Here is a 19,376-nt window from a genome sequence, read left to right on the forward strand (position 1 = left end):
CTAAAATCAAAGACAAAACTCATTAAGCATGTGGAAATGAGATACTTGATAAAATATGTTCCCCCTTGCCCAGTGTATTATGAAAAGTCGAAGTTGAACTATTTTAAATTCTTAGGTCATTTCAACTTACAACATAGTCTCTTTTGCACTAATTCAATTCATGTCTAGATTGTTATCTGCATTTTTGGTGGATATTTCTGGCTTGGAGTATCTGAAATTTTGAAGTAAAACTTGCTGATATTTGGGTTAAATTATTTAATTATGCTAACGGCTAGGTTTTTGGTTTCATCTAACTCAGTTTTTCTTACCAATGCAACAGTGGAACACAGAACCCTGGCATCAAAAATCACTCATAGCATGATCTCAGACCCTTTCGTAAGTCCCCTAAATCTCCATTTTCTCATTTTAAAAATAGACCGATAATGACTAAACAGAATGATGGGTGCAAAAAATGTAGCATAGTGTCTGTCAAGTAGTGACCATTCAGTAAATGCTGGTAATTGTGTTTTTACACAATTTGTGTAATTTTTTATTGTGGTAAATATTGTGGGTTTGCTTTTTTTTTTTCAATATCAGGTGAATTTTAATGAACCTCTGTGATAATCTGTATAGTTCATGGCATCTCCTTCAAAAAAGAAACAATCACTCATACATTCATTGTGATTCCTAGTCCCCAGCTTATTTCTGAATTTCCTTCTTTCCAAAAAATAGCAATAACTGTAATAGTTTCTACAGTTGCTTTGTTTACTAATTTCTCTGCTGCTACTGCTACCAGAGATTACTAGAAATCTACAATGATTGAGAACCCTTGGTAAATGGATTTCACAGACTATTCTTTTTAAATCTATAAATGCATTCTGGAAATAAGTCAAAGAACATTCTTAAAATAGATATATGAAACAATATTGTTTTCACATTATCTAATTTTCAAAGAGAGTGACAGCTTCTGAGAGGTTTTTATTCTACTACCACTGAGGTGATGAGTCACACTTGGAAGGCTACAAGAAAAGAAAGAGAACAAGGAAGGCAGCACCTAAAATCTTCCTTTATTTCTCACCAAAGCCTGCACAGGGGTCATGGACCCCCAGTTTGGGGGGATAGTTTGTCTCAAAAAATAATGAGTAGGCCTCCCTTTCCAAATTTTTAATGATAGAAGTATTAGGACATGTGAAAGGCAGATTTACCAGACTTGGGATTAAAGTTTATTTAACTCAATTGGTATGATAAGTTCTTCTCTCTGACTTTGAGACAAATCAAGGATTCTTACAACCTAACCTTGGATTCAGATTCAGTTGTTTGCTAGAAAGCTCACACAACCTGGAATCACTTTCATTTACCAATTTCTTGTATGATAAAAAATACAAATGAACAGCCAGATGAAGATACACATAAGATAAGGTATGGTAAGGTCCTAAGTGCAGGAGTTTCTGTCCCTGTGTATCACCCTCTGGTTTGTGGATATCTTCATCAACATGGAAGCTTTACAGACCTCCAAATTTTGGGAATTTTATAGAGGCTTCATCATTTGGTCATGATCCATCACTGACCCAAATTCCCTCTCCCCTTCCTGTAGATGGGGGCCAAGCTGAATGTTCTAAGCTTCTAAACAGGGCTTGGTCTTTCTAGTGACTACCAGGAGCCCATTAAGCATTGCCTCACTAGAAAAAAAGATATTGCTATCACCCAGGAAATTCCAAGGGCTTTAGGAGCTCTGTGTCAGGAACCAGGGTCAAAGACCAAATATTAGAACAAAAGATGCTCCTAGTGCTCTTATCACTTAGGAAATTACAAGTGTTTTAGGAGCTTTATGCCAGGAACTGGAGGGCAGATATGTGTGGGGTGTGTGTGTGTGTGTGTGTGTGTGCGTGTGTATAATTTTTTTCTATATTTCACAAAAAGAAACTCAAACAAATCACAGACTACATCGCTTAAGCATCCATAACAATGTCAAACCATCTCCTCTTTCAGGCATAGAACATAAGTAAACATCTTTGCTATACCATCTTTTATTGCCCAGACTCGCTCACTTCCACTGGATAATTTTTGTTAGGGAAGGATAGGTAGGAGGATTGAATGGGAAGGATAACTCCTTAGGATAAAACACACACACACACAAACACACACACTCACACACTCATCCTCACACTCACACATTCAAATTCACTTATCTACAATAGTGATAATATGTATCTATCATTCTTCTAACTCTGAACATATTAATGTTAAATAAATGTCACATTTAAATTTTATTTATTCTTTTGGTTGGCAAATTCTAGTTCCATATGCTTTTTAATTTTTTTCACTATTGCATATTAACATGAGCTGTTCTAATATGCAAAACTGACATCTCATCCTTTGTATATTCAAAAATAAAAATCACATATTTAATGTCAGAACAGATAAGGATTTAACAAAGTATTAACTTTTCAAACATTTAGTTTCTTTTTAAATTCCCAACTAAATTTATTTTTAAAATACTAAACAAACCCCCAAGGTATGTGGATTAAATAGATTTCTGCTCTAGTGAGTGATATAGGGGGTGGGAAGGTAGGGATGGGCTAATTCCATGTATGCTTAAATGGATTTCTAAATCAATACATAAACTTGGAGAAATCTAGTAATAGACATAATACAAGACTTGCTAATTTCCTTTGACAAGTTTCAGATTTCTTTCAATATTTATTATATAATGTTTAATTTAATTTTTAATTTTAAAATACACTTTATGAAAATTATCAGATACATATAAAAATAGAGGATAGGGTATAATTGATTTATATATTTTAACCAAATCAAAGCCTTTTTATTGCTGTATTTCATTTGTTTTTAGTAAATTACATTTCAATTTATTTATAGGAAATAGAATTTTGAAACACTTGAAAAGTTTTTGGACAACAAATAATTAATTATCTTAAAGAATTATGTTGGGATACCAATATTAGTAAGTCCCTAACATAGAATTTAATTTTCCTTTAAAGTAAATATTAAATCACTGGGAAGTTTTTACAAATTGCTTTACTGTCTTTTACAAGCAAAGATTCAAGTGTCTTCTCTTTCTTTAAATATACACATATATATTGCACATGAAGAGTTAAAATATCTGGTAGAAATTATAAAATCCCAAATTATGGATTTGGGGGATTGTTTTAATTTTTTTCCGAAATCTAAGACATAAACAAAAGTTATTTCAAGTTATTATTGAATTTTATTTAAGTTACCAACTAAGGGGTGCCTGGGTGACTTAGTGAGTTAAAGCCTCTGCCTTAGGCTCAGGTCATGATCTCAGGGTCTTGGGACCAAGCCCTGCATTGGGCTCTCTGTTCAGTGGGGAGGCTGCGTCCTCCTCTGTCTCTCAAATAAATAAATAAGTAAAATATTTTTAAAAATAAATAAGTAAATATATAAATAAATAAATTACCAACTAAGAAAAATGTATTTCAGAACATAAAAATATAAAACGGAAGTAGTGACACAATATTATAAAGTATAATAACTCGATTTTTTATCATTAATTTTTAATCATTAATAACCATTAATTACACAGATTCCTTAAATTTAAAAGCAAAATATAAAAATCCATAAAGTAGTTATAATATGATACAATATATACAATATACAACTTGTTTACATTATATAATACAGGCTACTTTGATTTTTATGATGTTGTATGTCAATAATATACAGTATTATTATGTATTAAAGTATATGTATCACAGATTGAAAGTATGAACTCTTTGATTGCTTTCCACTAGTTTTACATTAGTTTGGCAAATTGGGAAATGGAAAATTCCATAAATAGTCTAAAACAGTTTTGAGGAGAATGAAGAAAAATTTTCTAGAAAGAAATTCACTAAAAATCATAGTCATCCTTCAAAAAAAATCTAATAATGGAAAATTATATCCATTTGTGGTGAGGCCAGTTGGGGAAAGTTTTTTTTTTAATTATATCTACATTCTTTTTCTTTTGAACTAAAGAAAGTGATAAGGAAATAGAACATTTGACAGCTGGATAAAAATTAATAATGGATAAAAATAAATTAATAAAAGTTCCACTTTAGTTCTGATTATAGGAGTAAGCCAAATTTAGGAATGTGTTTTGAGACAAACATGTCAAAGCTTTCCTTCTTATGTAGGTTCCTGACCTCTTATTAGAGGCCTCTGAGGATGGGTGTTCCCATTTTGTTCTTTCTTCCATAGTTTTTTTTTTTTTTTGCGCTTTGTTTTAAGAATAGAGGACAAATCTTATCTATTTTGGCTGTTACAGTGAAGGAGACCAAGTGCCTCCTTGTAACTTCTGAAAAGGATACATTATTGAAGGGAAAAAACTATAGCAACTGTATACTTAAGACAAAATAATTCCCTCAGCTTGGCACTCCAGATACTGAACAGAAATAAGAACATGTTTCACTGTTCCAACTCCCACACAAATACATGATTTCCTAATTTTTTATGTAAATAATGCTTACCAGTTCTGTAGAAGCCATCTTTATGGTAATTAATGTTTGCACTAAAGCTTTCTTTCTTACCTCTCTTCTCTTTTGAGATGGCTAGTTTGAAAAATGATCTAAAAAATGTGTGTGTGTGTGTATACTCTTTGCCAAAATCAAATAAGATTAAGATTCTGTATTTTTGAGTACATGAACAAATCTACTCTAATAATAAAAACTTACACTATAAACTTCAGCCTATTACTAGTTTAGCATATTACATACTAAAATTATCTCCAATATGTATGTTTTTTGTATATAAGCATATCTATCACATAAATACTTCTATTTCTATTTATGTCTTAGTCATTACATTTCTTTTTTTTTTTTCCAGATAATGTTTAAAGGATTCTGCATCAATATTTGGTGTTGGACAAATTCAAAATCTCTTCAACTTTTGATCTCCTGCTCCATCGCCTTCCAGTTTTAACTTACTTGTGACCCCTTCAAACATTTTACATGGTTTGCAATGGTTACATGAACTTGTGGGGAGTGATATTTGCACCATCTCGTACTTTATTCACTATGGCACTTTAGGAAAAGAAATTGGAATAAACTTCCAAAGCGGTATTTTAAAAAATGAATCTTATTGTGAAGCTTCGGAGAAGTTTTCGAACACTGATTGTTCTCTTAGTTACCTTTTGCTTGGTGAGCATTGTCATTTCTGCCTATTTCCTCTACTCTGGCTATAAACAGGAAATGACACTTATTGAAACCACTGCAGAAGCAGAATGTGCTGACATCAAAAGTCTACCATATCGTTCACTGGAGCTAAAAACAATTAAACCTATTGATACATCCAAAACTGATCCTACCGTCCTCCTATTTGTGGAGAGCCAATACTCTCAACTTGGTCAAGATATCATAGCTATCTTGGAATCTAGCCGATTTCAGTACCAAATGGTCATTGCCCCTGGCAAGGGGGATATACCTCCCCTAACAGATAATGGCAAAGGGAAATATATTTTAGTTATTTATGAAAATATTCTGAAGTATGTCAGCATGGACTCATGGAATCGAGAGCTTTTAGAAAAATACTGTGTGGAATACAGTGTTAGTATAATCGGTTTTCATAAAGCCAATGAGAACAGCTTACCAAGTACACAATTAAAAGGCTTTCCATTAAACCTTTTCAATAATCTAGCTCTAAAGGACTGTTTTGTCAACCCTCAGTCTCCTTTGCTGCATATTACCAAAGCCCCCAAGGTTGAGAAAGGCCCTCTTCCTGGGGAAGACTGGACTATTTTCCAATATAATCATTCAACCTACCAGCCTGTGCTTTTAACTGAATTACGGACAGAAAAATCCCTTTCATCCTCATCCAGCAAACCACTCTATGCGACGGTGATCCAGGATCTGGGACTTCATGATGGAATTCAGCGAGTTCTTTTCGGCAACAACTTAAACTTTTGGCTACATAAGCTCATCTTCATAGATGCCATTTCCTTCTTGTCAGGGAAGAGGCTGACACTGTCCTTGGACAGATATATTCTTGTGGACATTGATGATATCTTTGTTGGGAAAGAGGGAACAAGGATGAATGTCAAAGATGTAAAGGTAAGAACATTTATAAATAACATCGTAATTTTTATTTCACTAACTGTGGTATTAATAAAATATAATTTTGAATATTTTGGATTCTTAATGACACAAAATTTTCAGATGTGGTATGTTTGAGATTAATTAGGCATTAAAAAAGTTTTGAACTAAGCCTTGACTACTCCTCACACACATACCCAGATGCTTCAGAGGGGATAGAACTAAAATATCCGAAAGAACATTTGAACTTAATCTTCTTAGAGACATCTCAGGTGGAACCCTGAGAACTGTCTCCTTTATTTTAGCACATGTTGCAGTTCGTAGCAGTAAGACCAATGTAATCATAAAACTTGATCTCTCCACTGATCTCTTGGCTCTACTTTGGTTTGACAATGGTGGTTGAAATACAAGGTAGAGAAGGAACCCAGGATCTTTTGTAACTTCCAATAAGCATAGTGTTTGTTTATATGAAATGTTCGTAGATTCATAAATATAGATATGAGCAAAAATACAGTTTGTAGAGAAAGTATATTGGATTTGAACTCAGAAGTCTTCCATTATTATCTCTTTTATTAACTTATCATATTATTTGGGGTAACACAACAGTGTTAGTACTTCCAGTTATGATCAAATTGACTATATAACACATTTACCTTGCAATTGCTATTAGGTAGAGGAAAAAGCCACTTGGTTAGGTAGGTAATTCTGAGAATAATTCCTTCTTTTTCCTCTTGATTCAATATTCTCATTTGTGTCTGCCTTGTCCTATATATAACTAAATTCATTCTTGGACAAATAAGTTTAGCAAACATAGAAATAGCACGCAACTTAAAATTATGAGAGAAATAAAGATTATTAAGATCATAGCATGTTTTTTTTTGAACTCCTGTTTTTTTAATCCCCCAAAGAAGAAACCTCAGTACTACTTCAAAATGATAGCATTTTTCTCCATCCTAAGACCTATGACCATGAAGGTAAAATACGATTAAGACCAGCGATATAAGATCACTTTTTGAAAACATTCAAAGTACATGTGAACCAGTGAACTTCGCTTTTAATGAGCCACTGAACGAAACATCACTTGACTGGTACCCAAATATTTTATTTTGGACATTATTGTAAAGGAATTAAGTGATGCCTCTTGAGTTCTCTCTAGATCCTTTTTTTTTTTTTCTTACTTGTTTTGTATTTGCTATTCCTTTAATTAGTATAAATTCTAGTTTTATTTTTTATTTCAAAATCATAAAATTAAGAAGAGGTTATATACTTTAAAAGTTCTCTGAGTGATTCCTACACTGAAATCCTAAAAGGAAAGTGTTTCCTAATTTCAGTTTAACAAAACATGAATTGAAAAGGTTTTTATAACTCTAACAAATTTTTTATTTCAAATTCAGCTCTTTCACTTATTCTCAATAAAAACAAATAGCTATTCATTATTATACAATATTCCCTGATGCATTATACAATATTCACTGATGACTTCTTAAGTGACATAATCTCCAACAAAGTAATAGAATACCGAAATTTAACAAAAGCTGGAACAATGTCACAGGCAGAGAAAGGATCAGGAATGTTGTATCTGTATATGGGTATATATGTAGTTTGTATATGTATGTGCACATGTATCTTAATTATATACAGTACACACACACACACACACACACACACACACACTCATGGACTGTCACTTTGAAGAAAATACTTCTTCCTGCCCTTTTGTTACCCCTTTTGTTGCTGATTCTTCCTCAGAACTGTTTATCAAAGAGTATCAGAAACTTGATTGGATGTGAGAGCTATTACCCTTTTGGTTATTTAAAGGTCAAGAGGAAATAGTTTTCCAAGTATAAAAATTCTAGTCCCAGCCCTTGGCATTTGATTTTATTTTGACCTTATTTTTAGACTAATATGATATTGTGGAAAAAGAAAAAAATTTATTTGTAGAGAAATTCTCAATACTCCAATGTTCTTCACCTTCATATTCCTTTTCTGGTATTGTAACATTTAATCATACACTGGTAAAAATGAGGAGAGACCCATCTTCCTTCAAACTCTCCCTGAATTTACTAAAACAAGAGTATTGCATGGTAACTAAAATTTCTCTCTGTAATACTGAAATAGAAAGTAAAGGTATTCCATTCCTCAACAGAACACATATGGGAAAGCATATGGTTCATGGTTGAAAATTCTTGGTTATTTACATGATCGGACTCTCCCTGGGCCACTCCCACAATTAAACCTGGAGCACATAGCTGGGAGCATTTAACAACAAATTTAAACAGTTTTGCCTACAAAACCACTTCACTCTGTTGATAAAAAAATATATTAGCATATTTTAGCTTGAACATATTTTCCCATTTTGAGATAGAGATTCTGGATCATACTGCTAAAGAATTAACACTTTTAAGATTCAGTATTTGATACAGTGGAAAGAACACAAGTTTTCGGTTTTTTTTTTTTTTTTTTTTTTTTTGTTTTTTAATTTCATAGAGAGAGCATAAGCAGGGGGAGGGACAGAAGGAGAAGCAGGCTCCCTGCAGGGAACCCGATGCAGGACTCGATTCCATGACCCTAGGATCATGACCCCAGTCAAAGGCAGAAAGAAGCTTAATGAATGAGCCACCCAGGCTCCCAGGGTTTTTTGTTTTTTGTTTTTGTTTTTTTTTTTAATTTTTTTTAATTTTTTATTTTTTATAAACATATATTTTTATCCCCAGGGGTACAGGTCTGTGAATCACCAGGTTTACACACTTCACAGCACTCACCAAAGCACATACCCTCCCCAATGTCCATAATCCCACCCCCTTCTCCCTAACCCCCTCCCCCCAGCGACCCTCAGTTTGTTTTGTGAGATTAAGAGTCACTTATGGTTTGTCTCCCTCCCAATCCCATCTTGTTTCATTGATTCTTCTCCTACCCACTTAAGCCCCCATGTTGCATCACCACTTCCTCATATCAGGGAGATCATATGATAGTTGTCTTTCTCTGCTTGACTTATTTCGCTAAGCATGATACGCTCTAGTTCCATCCATGTTGTCGCAAATGGCAAGATTTCATTTCTTTTGATGGCTGCATAGTATTCCATTGTGTATATATACCACATCTTCTTGATCCATTCATCTGTTGATGGACATCTAGGTTCTTTCCATAGTTTGGCTATTGTAGACATTGCTGCTATAAACATTCGGGTGCATGTGCCCCTTTGGATCACTACATTTGTATCTTTAGGGTAAATACCCAATAGTGCAATTGCTGGGTCATAGGGCAGTTCTATTTTCAACATTTTGAGGAACCTCCATGCTGTTTTCCAGAGTGGTTGCACCAGCTTGCATTCCCACCAACAGTGTAGGAGGGTTCCCCTTTCTCCGCATCCTCGCCAGCATCTGTCATTTCCTGACTTATTGATTTTAGCCATTCTGACTGGTGTGAGGTGATATCTCATTGTGGTTTTGATTTGTATTTCCCTGATGCCGAGTGATATGGAGCACTTTTCATGTGTCTGTTGGCCATCTGGATGTCTTCTTTGCAGAAATGTCTGTTCATGTCCTCTGCCCATTTCTTGATTGGATTATTTGTTCTTTGGGTGTTGAGTTTGCTAAGTTCTTTATAGATTCTGGACACTAGTCCTTTATCTGATATGTCGTTTGCAAATATCTTCTCCCATTCTGTCAGTTGTCTTTTGATTTTGTTCACTGTTTCCTTTGCTGTGCAAAAGCTTTTGATCTTGATGAAATCCCAATAGTTCATTTTTTTGTTTTTTGTTTTTAATTGAACTTGAAAACCCATATTCTTTTCACTTCATGGTTTTACCTGACCTGAGCTACCATGTATCTAGCTTCTTTCAGAAACCTACATACTTTATCTGAGTTTATCATGCCTTCCTCTAACTAAAGCCATTGAGATAGAAATCAGTAGGTTCATTTCCAAGGCAAACAAAATTAAGATCCGGTATTTGCAGTAACTATCATTTAATTGTTGCCAAAATTTTATCATATATATAAAAACTCAAGATATAAGAGAAAAATTATTTATGTATATGATCTTCTAAAAACTAATTATATTTCAAATGATTATAAAATATGACTATCAATATAGTCAGAGAATATGGTCATGTTTTGACCTGGTAATATTTCTGTGTGGTCTTAAAGGCAATCACAAAATATTGTACATCTAAACTTCTATTAACAGGATGACCTCAGGCTTTTTAGGGTAATGTCTTGTATACTTGAATTTATTCTTTACTAGTTTTGAAGACAACTCTCATTTTCTTAATGGCCTTAATTATATGTATGTAATGTTCATTCCCAATGTCATAACAGTTGAGTAATGATGCATTTTTAGGGAAAGCAAAAATAATAAAAGGCTAAACTATTTATTAAAATTTTAATTCTAAAAAACTTCTTGCAGCCCACTAATTTGATTTCTATGGAAAATACTTTACTCTTCGTTGGAACATTTGGTACAGTCATAGGTGTTTGGTAAAATTAATATGTTTTTTTATCATAGTTTCCTAAGATAGAATAAATGTTCTTTCCCAATAAGGGCTTTGAAAACATGAACATGGTGAATGTAAGCTTCCACATCGGCAAGGAAATCAGATTTATTATTGATGTTATCAATAATTTTGATGCTTTAATCAATTCCTGTTGTTACTTTGTTGGCAAAAAAACATCATTATTAGGATTTTTGTGTGTCTTTACATTTTGTAAAGAAAAGCATTTATTTATTTATTTATTAACTATCTACTGCATGTAAGACAATTAGACATTTTCTGCCTAATAAATCTAAACTTCTTATTTTAAGGTTCTATATGGTCCCATTCAATTTATCTTCTCAATATTTATTCTTAATATTTCTCAATACATGCTGCTTGTATTAGGCTAGCTCACTGTCTCTTCCTCAGCCATAGTTGGCACATGTCTACCTTGATCTCTTTTCTCAGTCTTTGTGCCCTGACTAAAATATGTTCTCTGAATCTACCTTTATTTCAAAAGATATTTTAAGTCCTACTTCTTATGAGAAGGTGATACATGTCCTAATGACCCCAGTAGATGGGGATTTCTCTTTAAGTTGACTCCCTGAATAATCGTTAGCGTTAACTCTTACTTAGCATCCTCATGTACATGAACCAACTCCAAAATTAGACAATGAGATAGTTTTTCTCACATGTACATATCAGAAAGAACATAACAAGGAAACTTAAACATGTTAAATTTTATTTTTTCAGTGTTCCAAGAGTCATTGTTGATGCACGACACCCAGTGCTCCATGCAATACCTGCCCTCCTTAATACCCACCACCAGGCTCTCCCAAGCCCCCACCTCCCTCCCCTCCAAAAAATAATTTAAGGGTAGTTTTGAGGTTTATCTCAAAACAAGTGACATATATTTTAAGTAGGGGGCAGAACTAGAAAAAAAAACTATGTTATAAATCTGAAATACAAAAGAAGAAGAAGAAGAAAAAGAAGAAAAGAAGGAGGAGGAGGAGGGGGAGGGGAAGGAGGAGGAGGAGGAGAAGAAGGAGGGGAGCAAACTAATTGGTTTCTTTTCTTTTCTTTTTCTTTTTTCCCTCTACATGGTGTTTTTGATGGATCTGTACCCTAGATTAGTGTTAAAGCTTGATCCAGATAAAACGATTTAGGAATATCTTAACCTGGATATTTCCATGCACTTATTTGACTACATATTTCCTGAGTTGAAAATCATATGCCCAGAGATTTAAAGTGTAAAAGATATTGTGAAAATAGAATGATCAAAACGTGAAAGATGGGAAGTTAATAGATATAAAGGCATTTGTAGGAATTATCACATTTAACAAAGATCAGATTGCTATGAATAGGAAAGAAGAAATCTATCATAGAAGAAAATTTTAAAATCTTGATTAACCATTTCAATAAGGGTTGGAAGAGAAAAAGAAAAAAAATCTTATGATTTCTAAAGTCATGATCTAAGAAAACAGGAACTTTCTGGTGCTATGAATATTGATATAGAAGATAAGAGGCTACACTGGTAAATGAAAAGATTAGTTTTCTAACATTTTATAATTAGAACTCAAACAGGTTATTATATCTGACAAATTAATAGGGAAACATTTTTTTTTAGAATCCTTGATATCCGAGACTGAAAGGATCACTATCAAAAATGGAGCTGAAAAGTAAAAATTATATATGATAAATGGAATCCATATTTGACACTTATCAACCAGTGTAGATTTAGCAATGCAGAACCGTCCAGGCAATAGGAGTTGCATGGATGGCCTAGTCAGACAATCAGGCAAGAAGCATCTGAAAGTTTTTGGCAGTTTCTAAGTAAGTGAGCAAGACATGCAACCAGTAACAGTAGGATAAAAACCAAAAAGTGGCCCAGGAAGATGGGATTAGATTTTATCAAAGATATTACACAACAGACTGAAGGCACCCAGTTCTGGGATTAGTCTGTAGGCAAAGAATGTCTTCCACCTGAGAAAAATGACATAGAAGGCAGTGCCCTAATCACAGAAGAAGGGTAGCATGTGACAACATTTGACATCATGGAGTTCAGCATTGGACACATGACAGGGAACTTGGAAGGCAAGAGCTCAAGCATAACAATAATGCTGTACAGAAGAAAGGAGCCATCAGCAAGATTTGCTGAAATTGCAGTCCTGACACTGACCTAGAATGCCTTAATCCTTAGGACTCTAAGAAAAGGACTGCACTTAGTACCTCATGGACTCCTCAGATGCCCGGGTGCAAGAATTAGGTATATGATTTGAGGGTGCTTGGTTGGTTCAAAAGATAAGCAGACAAAAGTGAATAGTGATCTCAGAAAAACTCAAACAAAACTTAAATTTTATTTCCAGGCTTGGAAGAGGACAGCCACCATATAGATGTATTTAATAAAAAATTTTCTTCTTTGATTTATAAGCTCAATGTTAATGTCTCAGATTTTCTTCTGAATTTTTTCATGTGGTACTTTGACTTTGACTTTGTCAATGGAAGAAAAAACTCTCTCTTCCAAAAAAGAGATTTATTTATGGAAGTAAATATTGTCTGTACTTAAAAAGTTACCAAAGTGATATAAAAGTACACTTTTAAAAGACAAGAATGGAAAAAAAAAGAGAGAGAGAATATATATTAGTAATATCCCTTCCAAATTGGGCATTTAACTAAAAAGATTTACATTTTGTTTATTAACTTCATGTAACTTAATCCAGTTATATCTTTATACAGGTGAGAAATAATTATTTCATCTATGGGCTCTGAATGTCATTTTTTATTATAGAATTTACACAAACATAAAATATTCAGTTCTTGATTTCATTAGTATAGGCAGGACATGTTCACAATTATCTGCATTACAAGGTAGAACGTAAAATATACCATGACAAAATGTGAAGAATAGGAACAAGGAAGAGGAATTCTTCTAGGAATTAGGGAAATTTCATGGAGGAGGTAGCATTTGAGTCCTCGGTCACGGTATGACATAACACTAGCAAATCTGGAGGGGGTGGTATATTCATGGTCAATGGATCAACCCAAGCTAAGATTTGGCTAAAAATATTAGATTTGGGGGAATGGTAAGTTGACTGCATTGGCTGGATGAATAAGTAAGGAAGTAAAGTAAGTGTTATTAAATGCTGAAGATACTGGTTGTGTCCATAATATAGAGCTTTCTTGCAGAAGGATACTATTTGAGTCACTGAAAATTTTAAACCAGAAAGTAATATGATCAGAATTGGGATTGAAGAAAAATGTATTGTTTGAATCAGGGACATGTTTTTTTTTTTTGTTTGTTTGTTTGTTTGTTTTGTTTTGTGGAGACCTCTCAAAGAACCTATTACAATTATATTATAATTATATAGAAATATATATAGGAATATATAGGAATTAGGGAAATTTCATGGAGGAGGTAGCATTATATTATTATATTATATATATTATATTATTATATTATATATAATAATATATTATTATTATAGAAATAATAATTCTCACATATTTTAAAAAATGATTTATTTAGCATAGTCATATACACTAAGCATTGTGCTAATAATTTACAGGAATATCATTAAATACTCACAACAACACTAAGAGGAAAATATTTTGTACATTTGTGGAATGAATAAAATGAGGCTTGGCAATATTAAGATACTCATGTAGCTAATAAGTGGCAGAGCAAACAAACCCAGACTGTCACTAATGTCTATGCTTTCTTTTAGAAAACAATGGTGTGGATTTGGGTTTGAGTCTCAGTGCCAGCAGTAACCTGTTAACTTTGGACCTACTTATTAACTTCTCCAATTCTCAGATTATAGATCTGTAACACTGGTGTAAAAAGACCCACCTCTTAGCATTATAGTGAGGTTATAATAAAATAAGACATGGTAAGTTGCTAGAACAGAGCCTGAATTCTAGGATTTACTCAATTTAGCTTGGTGGTCGTTAGGATGGAAAGGGGAGAGTAGGAGAGTTTATGCAGAAGTAGAATTGACAGGACTTAGGCACATACACAAAGGAGGAACAAACAGGTGGAGATGTGATAGCATCATGGTTTTTCCTGGGTGTATGCTTTAACATATGCAGAATCTGGCAGAAGAAAAGGTGTTGGAAAATCAGGCGTTCTGTTTAAGGTCTAATGATTTAATGTATAGGGATATTCAGCAGTAGGCATTTAAAAAAGCAAGTCTGAATTTTTGGACACTGTCAGAGGTGGAAATATCATCAAGCTTAATCTTAGTGATGATCGCCAAAGGGAAATCAAGGAAGGAAAACAGGTTGAATGCATCTTTTGGATATCCTGTAATAAACCCAAGTTTATGACAAGTTACTTTCATACAGAGGAAAACTTTTTCATGTACTAAGATAGTAGCCATCTGACAGCCTCTTCATTAATTATATGGAAGAAAGCCTGAAACCTCAATAAATGCTTATTGTCCAAAGGAATAAAATTAAAGGAATGCCTAACTGTAAACAGCATGGTGTTCATGCAACAGAGTAAGCACAATCATTTATCTGGAATTTGGCAATATGAATTCTTTCTCCTTCTTATTTATGACCTCGTGATTAACAAGAATTGCAATATGACCCCTTTCTAACTTGACTGTGAGGTGTACCAAATGACTTTATCATAAATATCCTTGAAATGTGGAGTGATGTATAGGGGTTAAATATAAAGGGAACAAGAAAGCTAGAGCCTCATTTTTATTTATTGTGTCCAGAAATTTTATATATATTTATATATATACATATATATATACATATATATTTAAAGATTTTATTTATTTATTTGAGAAAGAGAGAGAGAGCATGAGAGGGGAGAAGGTCAGAGGGAGAAGCAGACTCCCCATGGAGCTGGGAGCCCAATATGGGTCTCGATTGTGGGACTCCAAGATCATGACCTGAGCCAAAGGCAGTCGCTTAACCAACTGAGCCACCTAGGTGCCCCAGAAATTACATTTTTAATGAAAGATTTTTATTTAGGTTTCATGTGATTATTTTCATATGATTATCTTGATGACAGTGTTCATTCTGAACATGTCTGCATTTTTTACTGGAACAAGGGTTTTAAAGGCATACTTTCATTTAAATCTGTTTTCTGGGTATCAATTAATTATTATTATTTTTTTAAATTACATTTTAAAATAAGACCTCTTACTAAGTGAGGATTTTCTGCACAGAACAAAAGCTTTTTCCATACAAATTCAATTTTAATTTAAGATTGGACATTCCCTGAATTCATTTGCACTCAAAACAGGTTAAATAGTAATGGATCTAACACGAACATGAGCGCTCACTTTGGTCAGTATACAATATAGATAATTACTGAGTAAAGAACAATCTCTTGATACACCAGGGGAAGAGCACAATTAAAGTCCATGAGCTTCATTTTGCTACTTGAGATGTAGCAATTGTCTCCATGGGAAAGAGAAAATGTTAGAAAATATTTTGGTAAAAGCAAGCAGGCTAGCCACGTCTCAGCAAGGTAGAAAAACAACCCTGATTCGAGTTCTTAAATCTCATTGTTAACGCCTAAAAGCCCTGGGGATATTTATGTGGATATTTTCTGATTAGTTTTGTATATTTTGTCATTCTCTGTGATGATATAAATAGTGATTAATGCTCAGATTATAATGAGCCTCTTTTGCTAAGGCCCCCATGTTTTTGTTATGATAATCATCAAAAGATACCACAAAATGGTTTCATTTCTAAAGAATAACTAAAGAGAAAAACAAAACAAAACAAAAACTTACTCATTTTATACTACTATAGAAATACACATGTTCTGAAACAAATTATCATGTAATAAAGCATCTTGATTATATAATCCTGAGGCAGTTAGATGATGATGATTATTATTATTATTACTACTAATACTAATACTACTATTAAGATAACAGAATAAACTATTGAAGTAGTTATAAACATTGAATTTTATTTTCATTCAACTCATAATTTTTCATGTCTACTTTGAGCTGCGCTCTCTAGCTCTTTGCTGAGGTTGAAAATTTCCACCTGCTACTTTCTTTTTTCAAATAAATCAAATATTCTTCTGATGTGTTCCTTTATTATTATACTTTTGAAACATTTCATGAATTTTAAAGAGTGTATATGATGAATATTATTTAAAGCATGATAAGAAGAAAAATGGCTGTGTCCATACCACTTAGCTTAGGGTATAGAATATTACCACCACCTTCCCTGTCACATACCACTTTTTCTGCTGGAGAGGTAATGTCGTGAATTTTGAGAGATACCATACATTGTGAATTTTACCAAACATACAATACAAATTTTCTGCAATTTTTCCCTTTGATTCCTTAGATTCTTCTACACTGATGATTATAATTCTAGTTCGCGATACTTAATTTCTTTTTTTTTTTTTTTTTTTTTTTTTTTTTTTTTTTACTTAATTTCTGTGTAGTATTTGTTTTTCCCAATGCTGGCTTTGTAAGACTTTTAATTTTTTTGGCTATTTGGTGGATATATAATTGTAGATGAGTTGTTATTTGCATTTCTTGATTATTTATGAGGTTGAATAACTTTTTTGTACTTAATGGCCATTTTTTATCAAATTTTCATATTTTTAATTGTAAAACATCCGATTTCATTTCTAACTGCCTCAGTGTTGATTGCCTAAGAAAATGATTTTCTCCTTCAATAAATACAACAGTATAGGGGCGCCTGGGTGGCTCAGTGGGTTAAGCCGCTGCCTTCAGCTCAGGTCATGATCTCAGAGTCCTGGGATCGAGTCCCGCATCGGGCTCTCTGCTCAGCAGGGAGCCTGCTTCCTTCTCTCTCTCTGCCTGCCTCTCCGTCTACTTGTGATTTCTCTCTGTCAAATAAATAAATAAAATCTTAAAAAAAAAAATACAACAGTATCATACTTGAGAAAGTTTAAATGTACAATATTTTGTTATACACTATATTAAAAATTTATCCAAGTGGCTAAAAATTACTTTATATCTTATTTTAGTTTTTCAGGATTAAATCAAGATTTGTAATGTAATAATGCTTATCAACATAATCTGTTTATTTTAATCTGAGACAGTTCTCTCACAATTTTTGCTTTCATCACATTGACTTTTTTTGTTATGACTTTATTTTTTTGAGCAGTTTTAGGTTTATAGCAAGATTGAGAGGAAGGTCCAGAGGTTTCCCATATATTCTTTGCCCCCACACATAACATAGCCTCTCCCATTATCAACATCCCCCACCAAAGTGATATATTTCGCAATTGATGAACCTACACTGACACATAATCATCCAAAATCCATAGCTTACACTAAGTTTCACTCTTGGTGTTGTATAGTCTATTATATTGGACAATTGTGTAAGGATAAGGATTCATCATAATGGTATCAAACAGAACATTTTCACTGCCTGAAAAAATCCTCTGTGCTCTACCTATTCATCTCTCCTCTCCTACTTTTTTTTTTTTTTTAAATTTTTTATTTTTTATGGCTTAAGTGGGTAGAAGAATAAATGAAACAAGATGGGATTGGGAGGGAGACAAACCATAAGTGACTCTTAATCTCCTCTCCTACTTTTTTATATATTTTGCAAAACCTGTGTGTTGTTTTCTCATTTTAACTTTGAATCATTTGTTTTTATATTGATTTTTAGTTCTTTATATAGTCTGGATTCATCCTTTGTTGATGATATGTTTCCAAATATCTTCTCCTGCATTACTACATGACTTTTCACTTCTTTAAAGGTCATTTCACTGATGAAAAATACTTAATTTTTATTGTAGTAAAGTATATCTGTGTTTTAAATACATTATGGGCATATTTTGGTATGTATGTTTTGTCATCTCTATCTCAAGAAGTTTGTGAAATACTGACCTTATCTGTTATTTAAATGTTCTCTATAAAATAATATGAACCTAAAAGTTTCACTTGGGGATATTTTAAAATTATTAACTCTTTTAAAATTACTATTATATATTTTTTCTTTTTAAACTATCTTTATGAGTTATTTTATAATTTATATTTTTAAGAAAATTTTCCATTGTATTACCTCAATATGTCTAGTTTAAATTTGTTCACAATAAAAATTTTTTATATTTTTAATCTCTCTAGCAGGTGGTTATATCACAGTTTCATTTCTAACGTCCATTTTTTCCTCTTCTATTTTCTTGATTGATCATTTTAGCTAATTTTGTTTTCTCTTTTTTTAGTACTCTTCATTGTTCCTTTTTATTTCCCTTTCAGTGTTTGCTTTTATCCTTGTACATTCTTCCCTTGTGGAATTTTTGTTTTATTCTCTGGTTCTTTTTCTGTCTTCTTAAAATATATAACTAACTCATTAAGTGTTACCCTTCTTCCCCCATCTAATATAGTTTTCAGGGTCATATACTTTAAGATTACAATTTAAATAACTGTGTGTGCTTTTTAAAAGTGATATAATTATCATTCAGTTATGAGTTTTCTCTAATTTTTATCACATTTCTTTTTTTGACCTTTGAATCAATCATGAGTGTGTTTTCAAATTTTCCCAATATATAAAGCGTTTTAAGTATCCTCTTGAAACTGATTTCTAATTCAGTATGAACTTTATAGTGAGTGTTTGCAAATTTATTTGGAGTTGTATTATGGGGGAGTACAATGTTCCATTTTCTTTTGGTTCCTCCTACATGTGTGCTTGAAAAGCTTATATCTTCTCCAGGTTCAGAGATCTAGTTCTCATCCTTGCGTAAGATTGTTAATTGTGTTGCTCGAATCCTATGTATCCTTTCTAAATTTTTGTCTGCTGATCTGTGTATATTTTATCTGTTTGATCCGTGAGAGGTATGCCTATATCTACATTGACTATCATAAAAACAGTATTATTGCTAATGCTTTCAATTTGTGATTTATATATTATACAGTTCT

At 32.8% G+C, this 19,376-nt stretch overlaps 1 protein-coding gene across 1 annotated transcript in view; it reads left to right on the forward strand.

Annotated features, from left to right (window-relative positions):
• Window positions 1–4,832: 4,832 nt before the first annotated feature.
• Window positions 4,833–19,376, forward strand: part of LOC131828777 (bifunctional heparan sulfate N-deacetylase/N-sulfotransferase 4) — a 246,817-nt gene continuing 232,273 nt past the window's right edge. Inside the window, exon 1 of the mRNA XM_059169785.1 lies at window positions 4,833–6,044. Within this exon, the coding sequence (XP_059025768.1) occupies window positions 5,067–6,044 (978 nt within the window). The 5' untranslated portion in view covers window positions 4,833–5,066. The remainder of the gene's footprint in view (window positions 6,045–19,376) is intronic.

This window comes from Mustela lutreola, chromosome 1 (genome assembly GCF_030435805.1).
Source record: "Mustela lutreola isolate mMusLut2 chromosome 1, mMusLut2.pri, whole genome shotgun sequence".
Taxonomy (NCBI): domain Eukaryota; kingdom Metazoa; phylum Chordata; class Mammalia; order Carnivora; family Mustelidae; genus Mustela; species Mustela lutreola.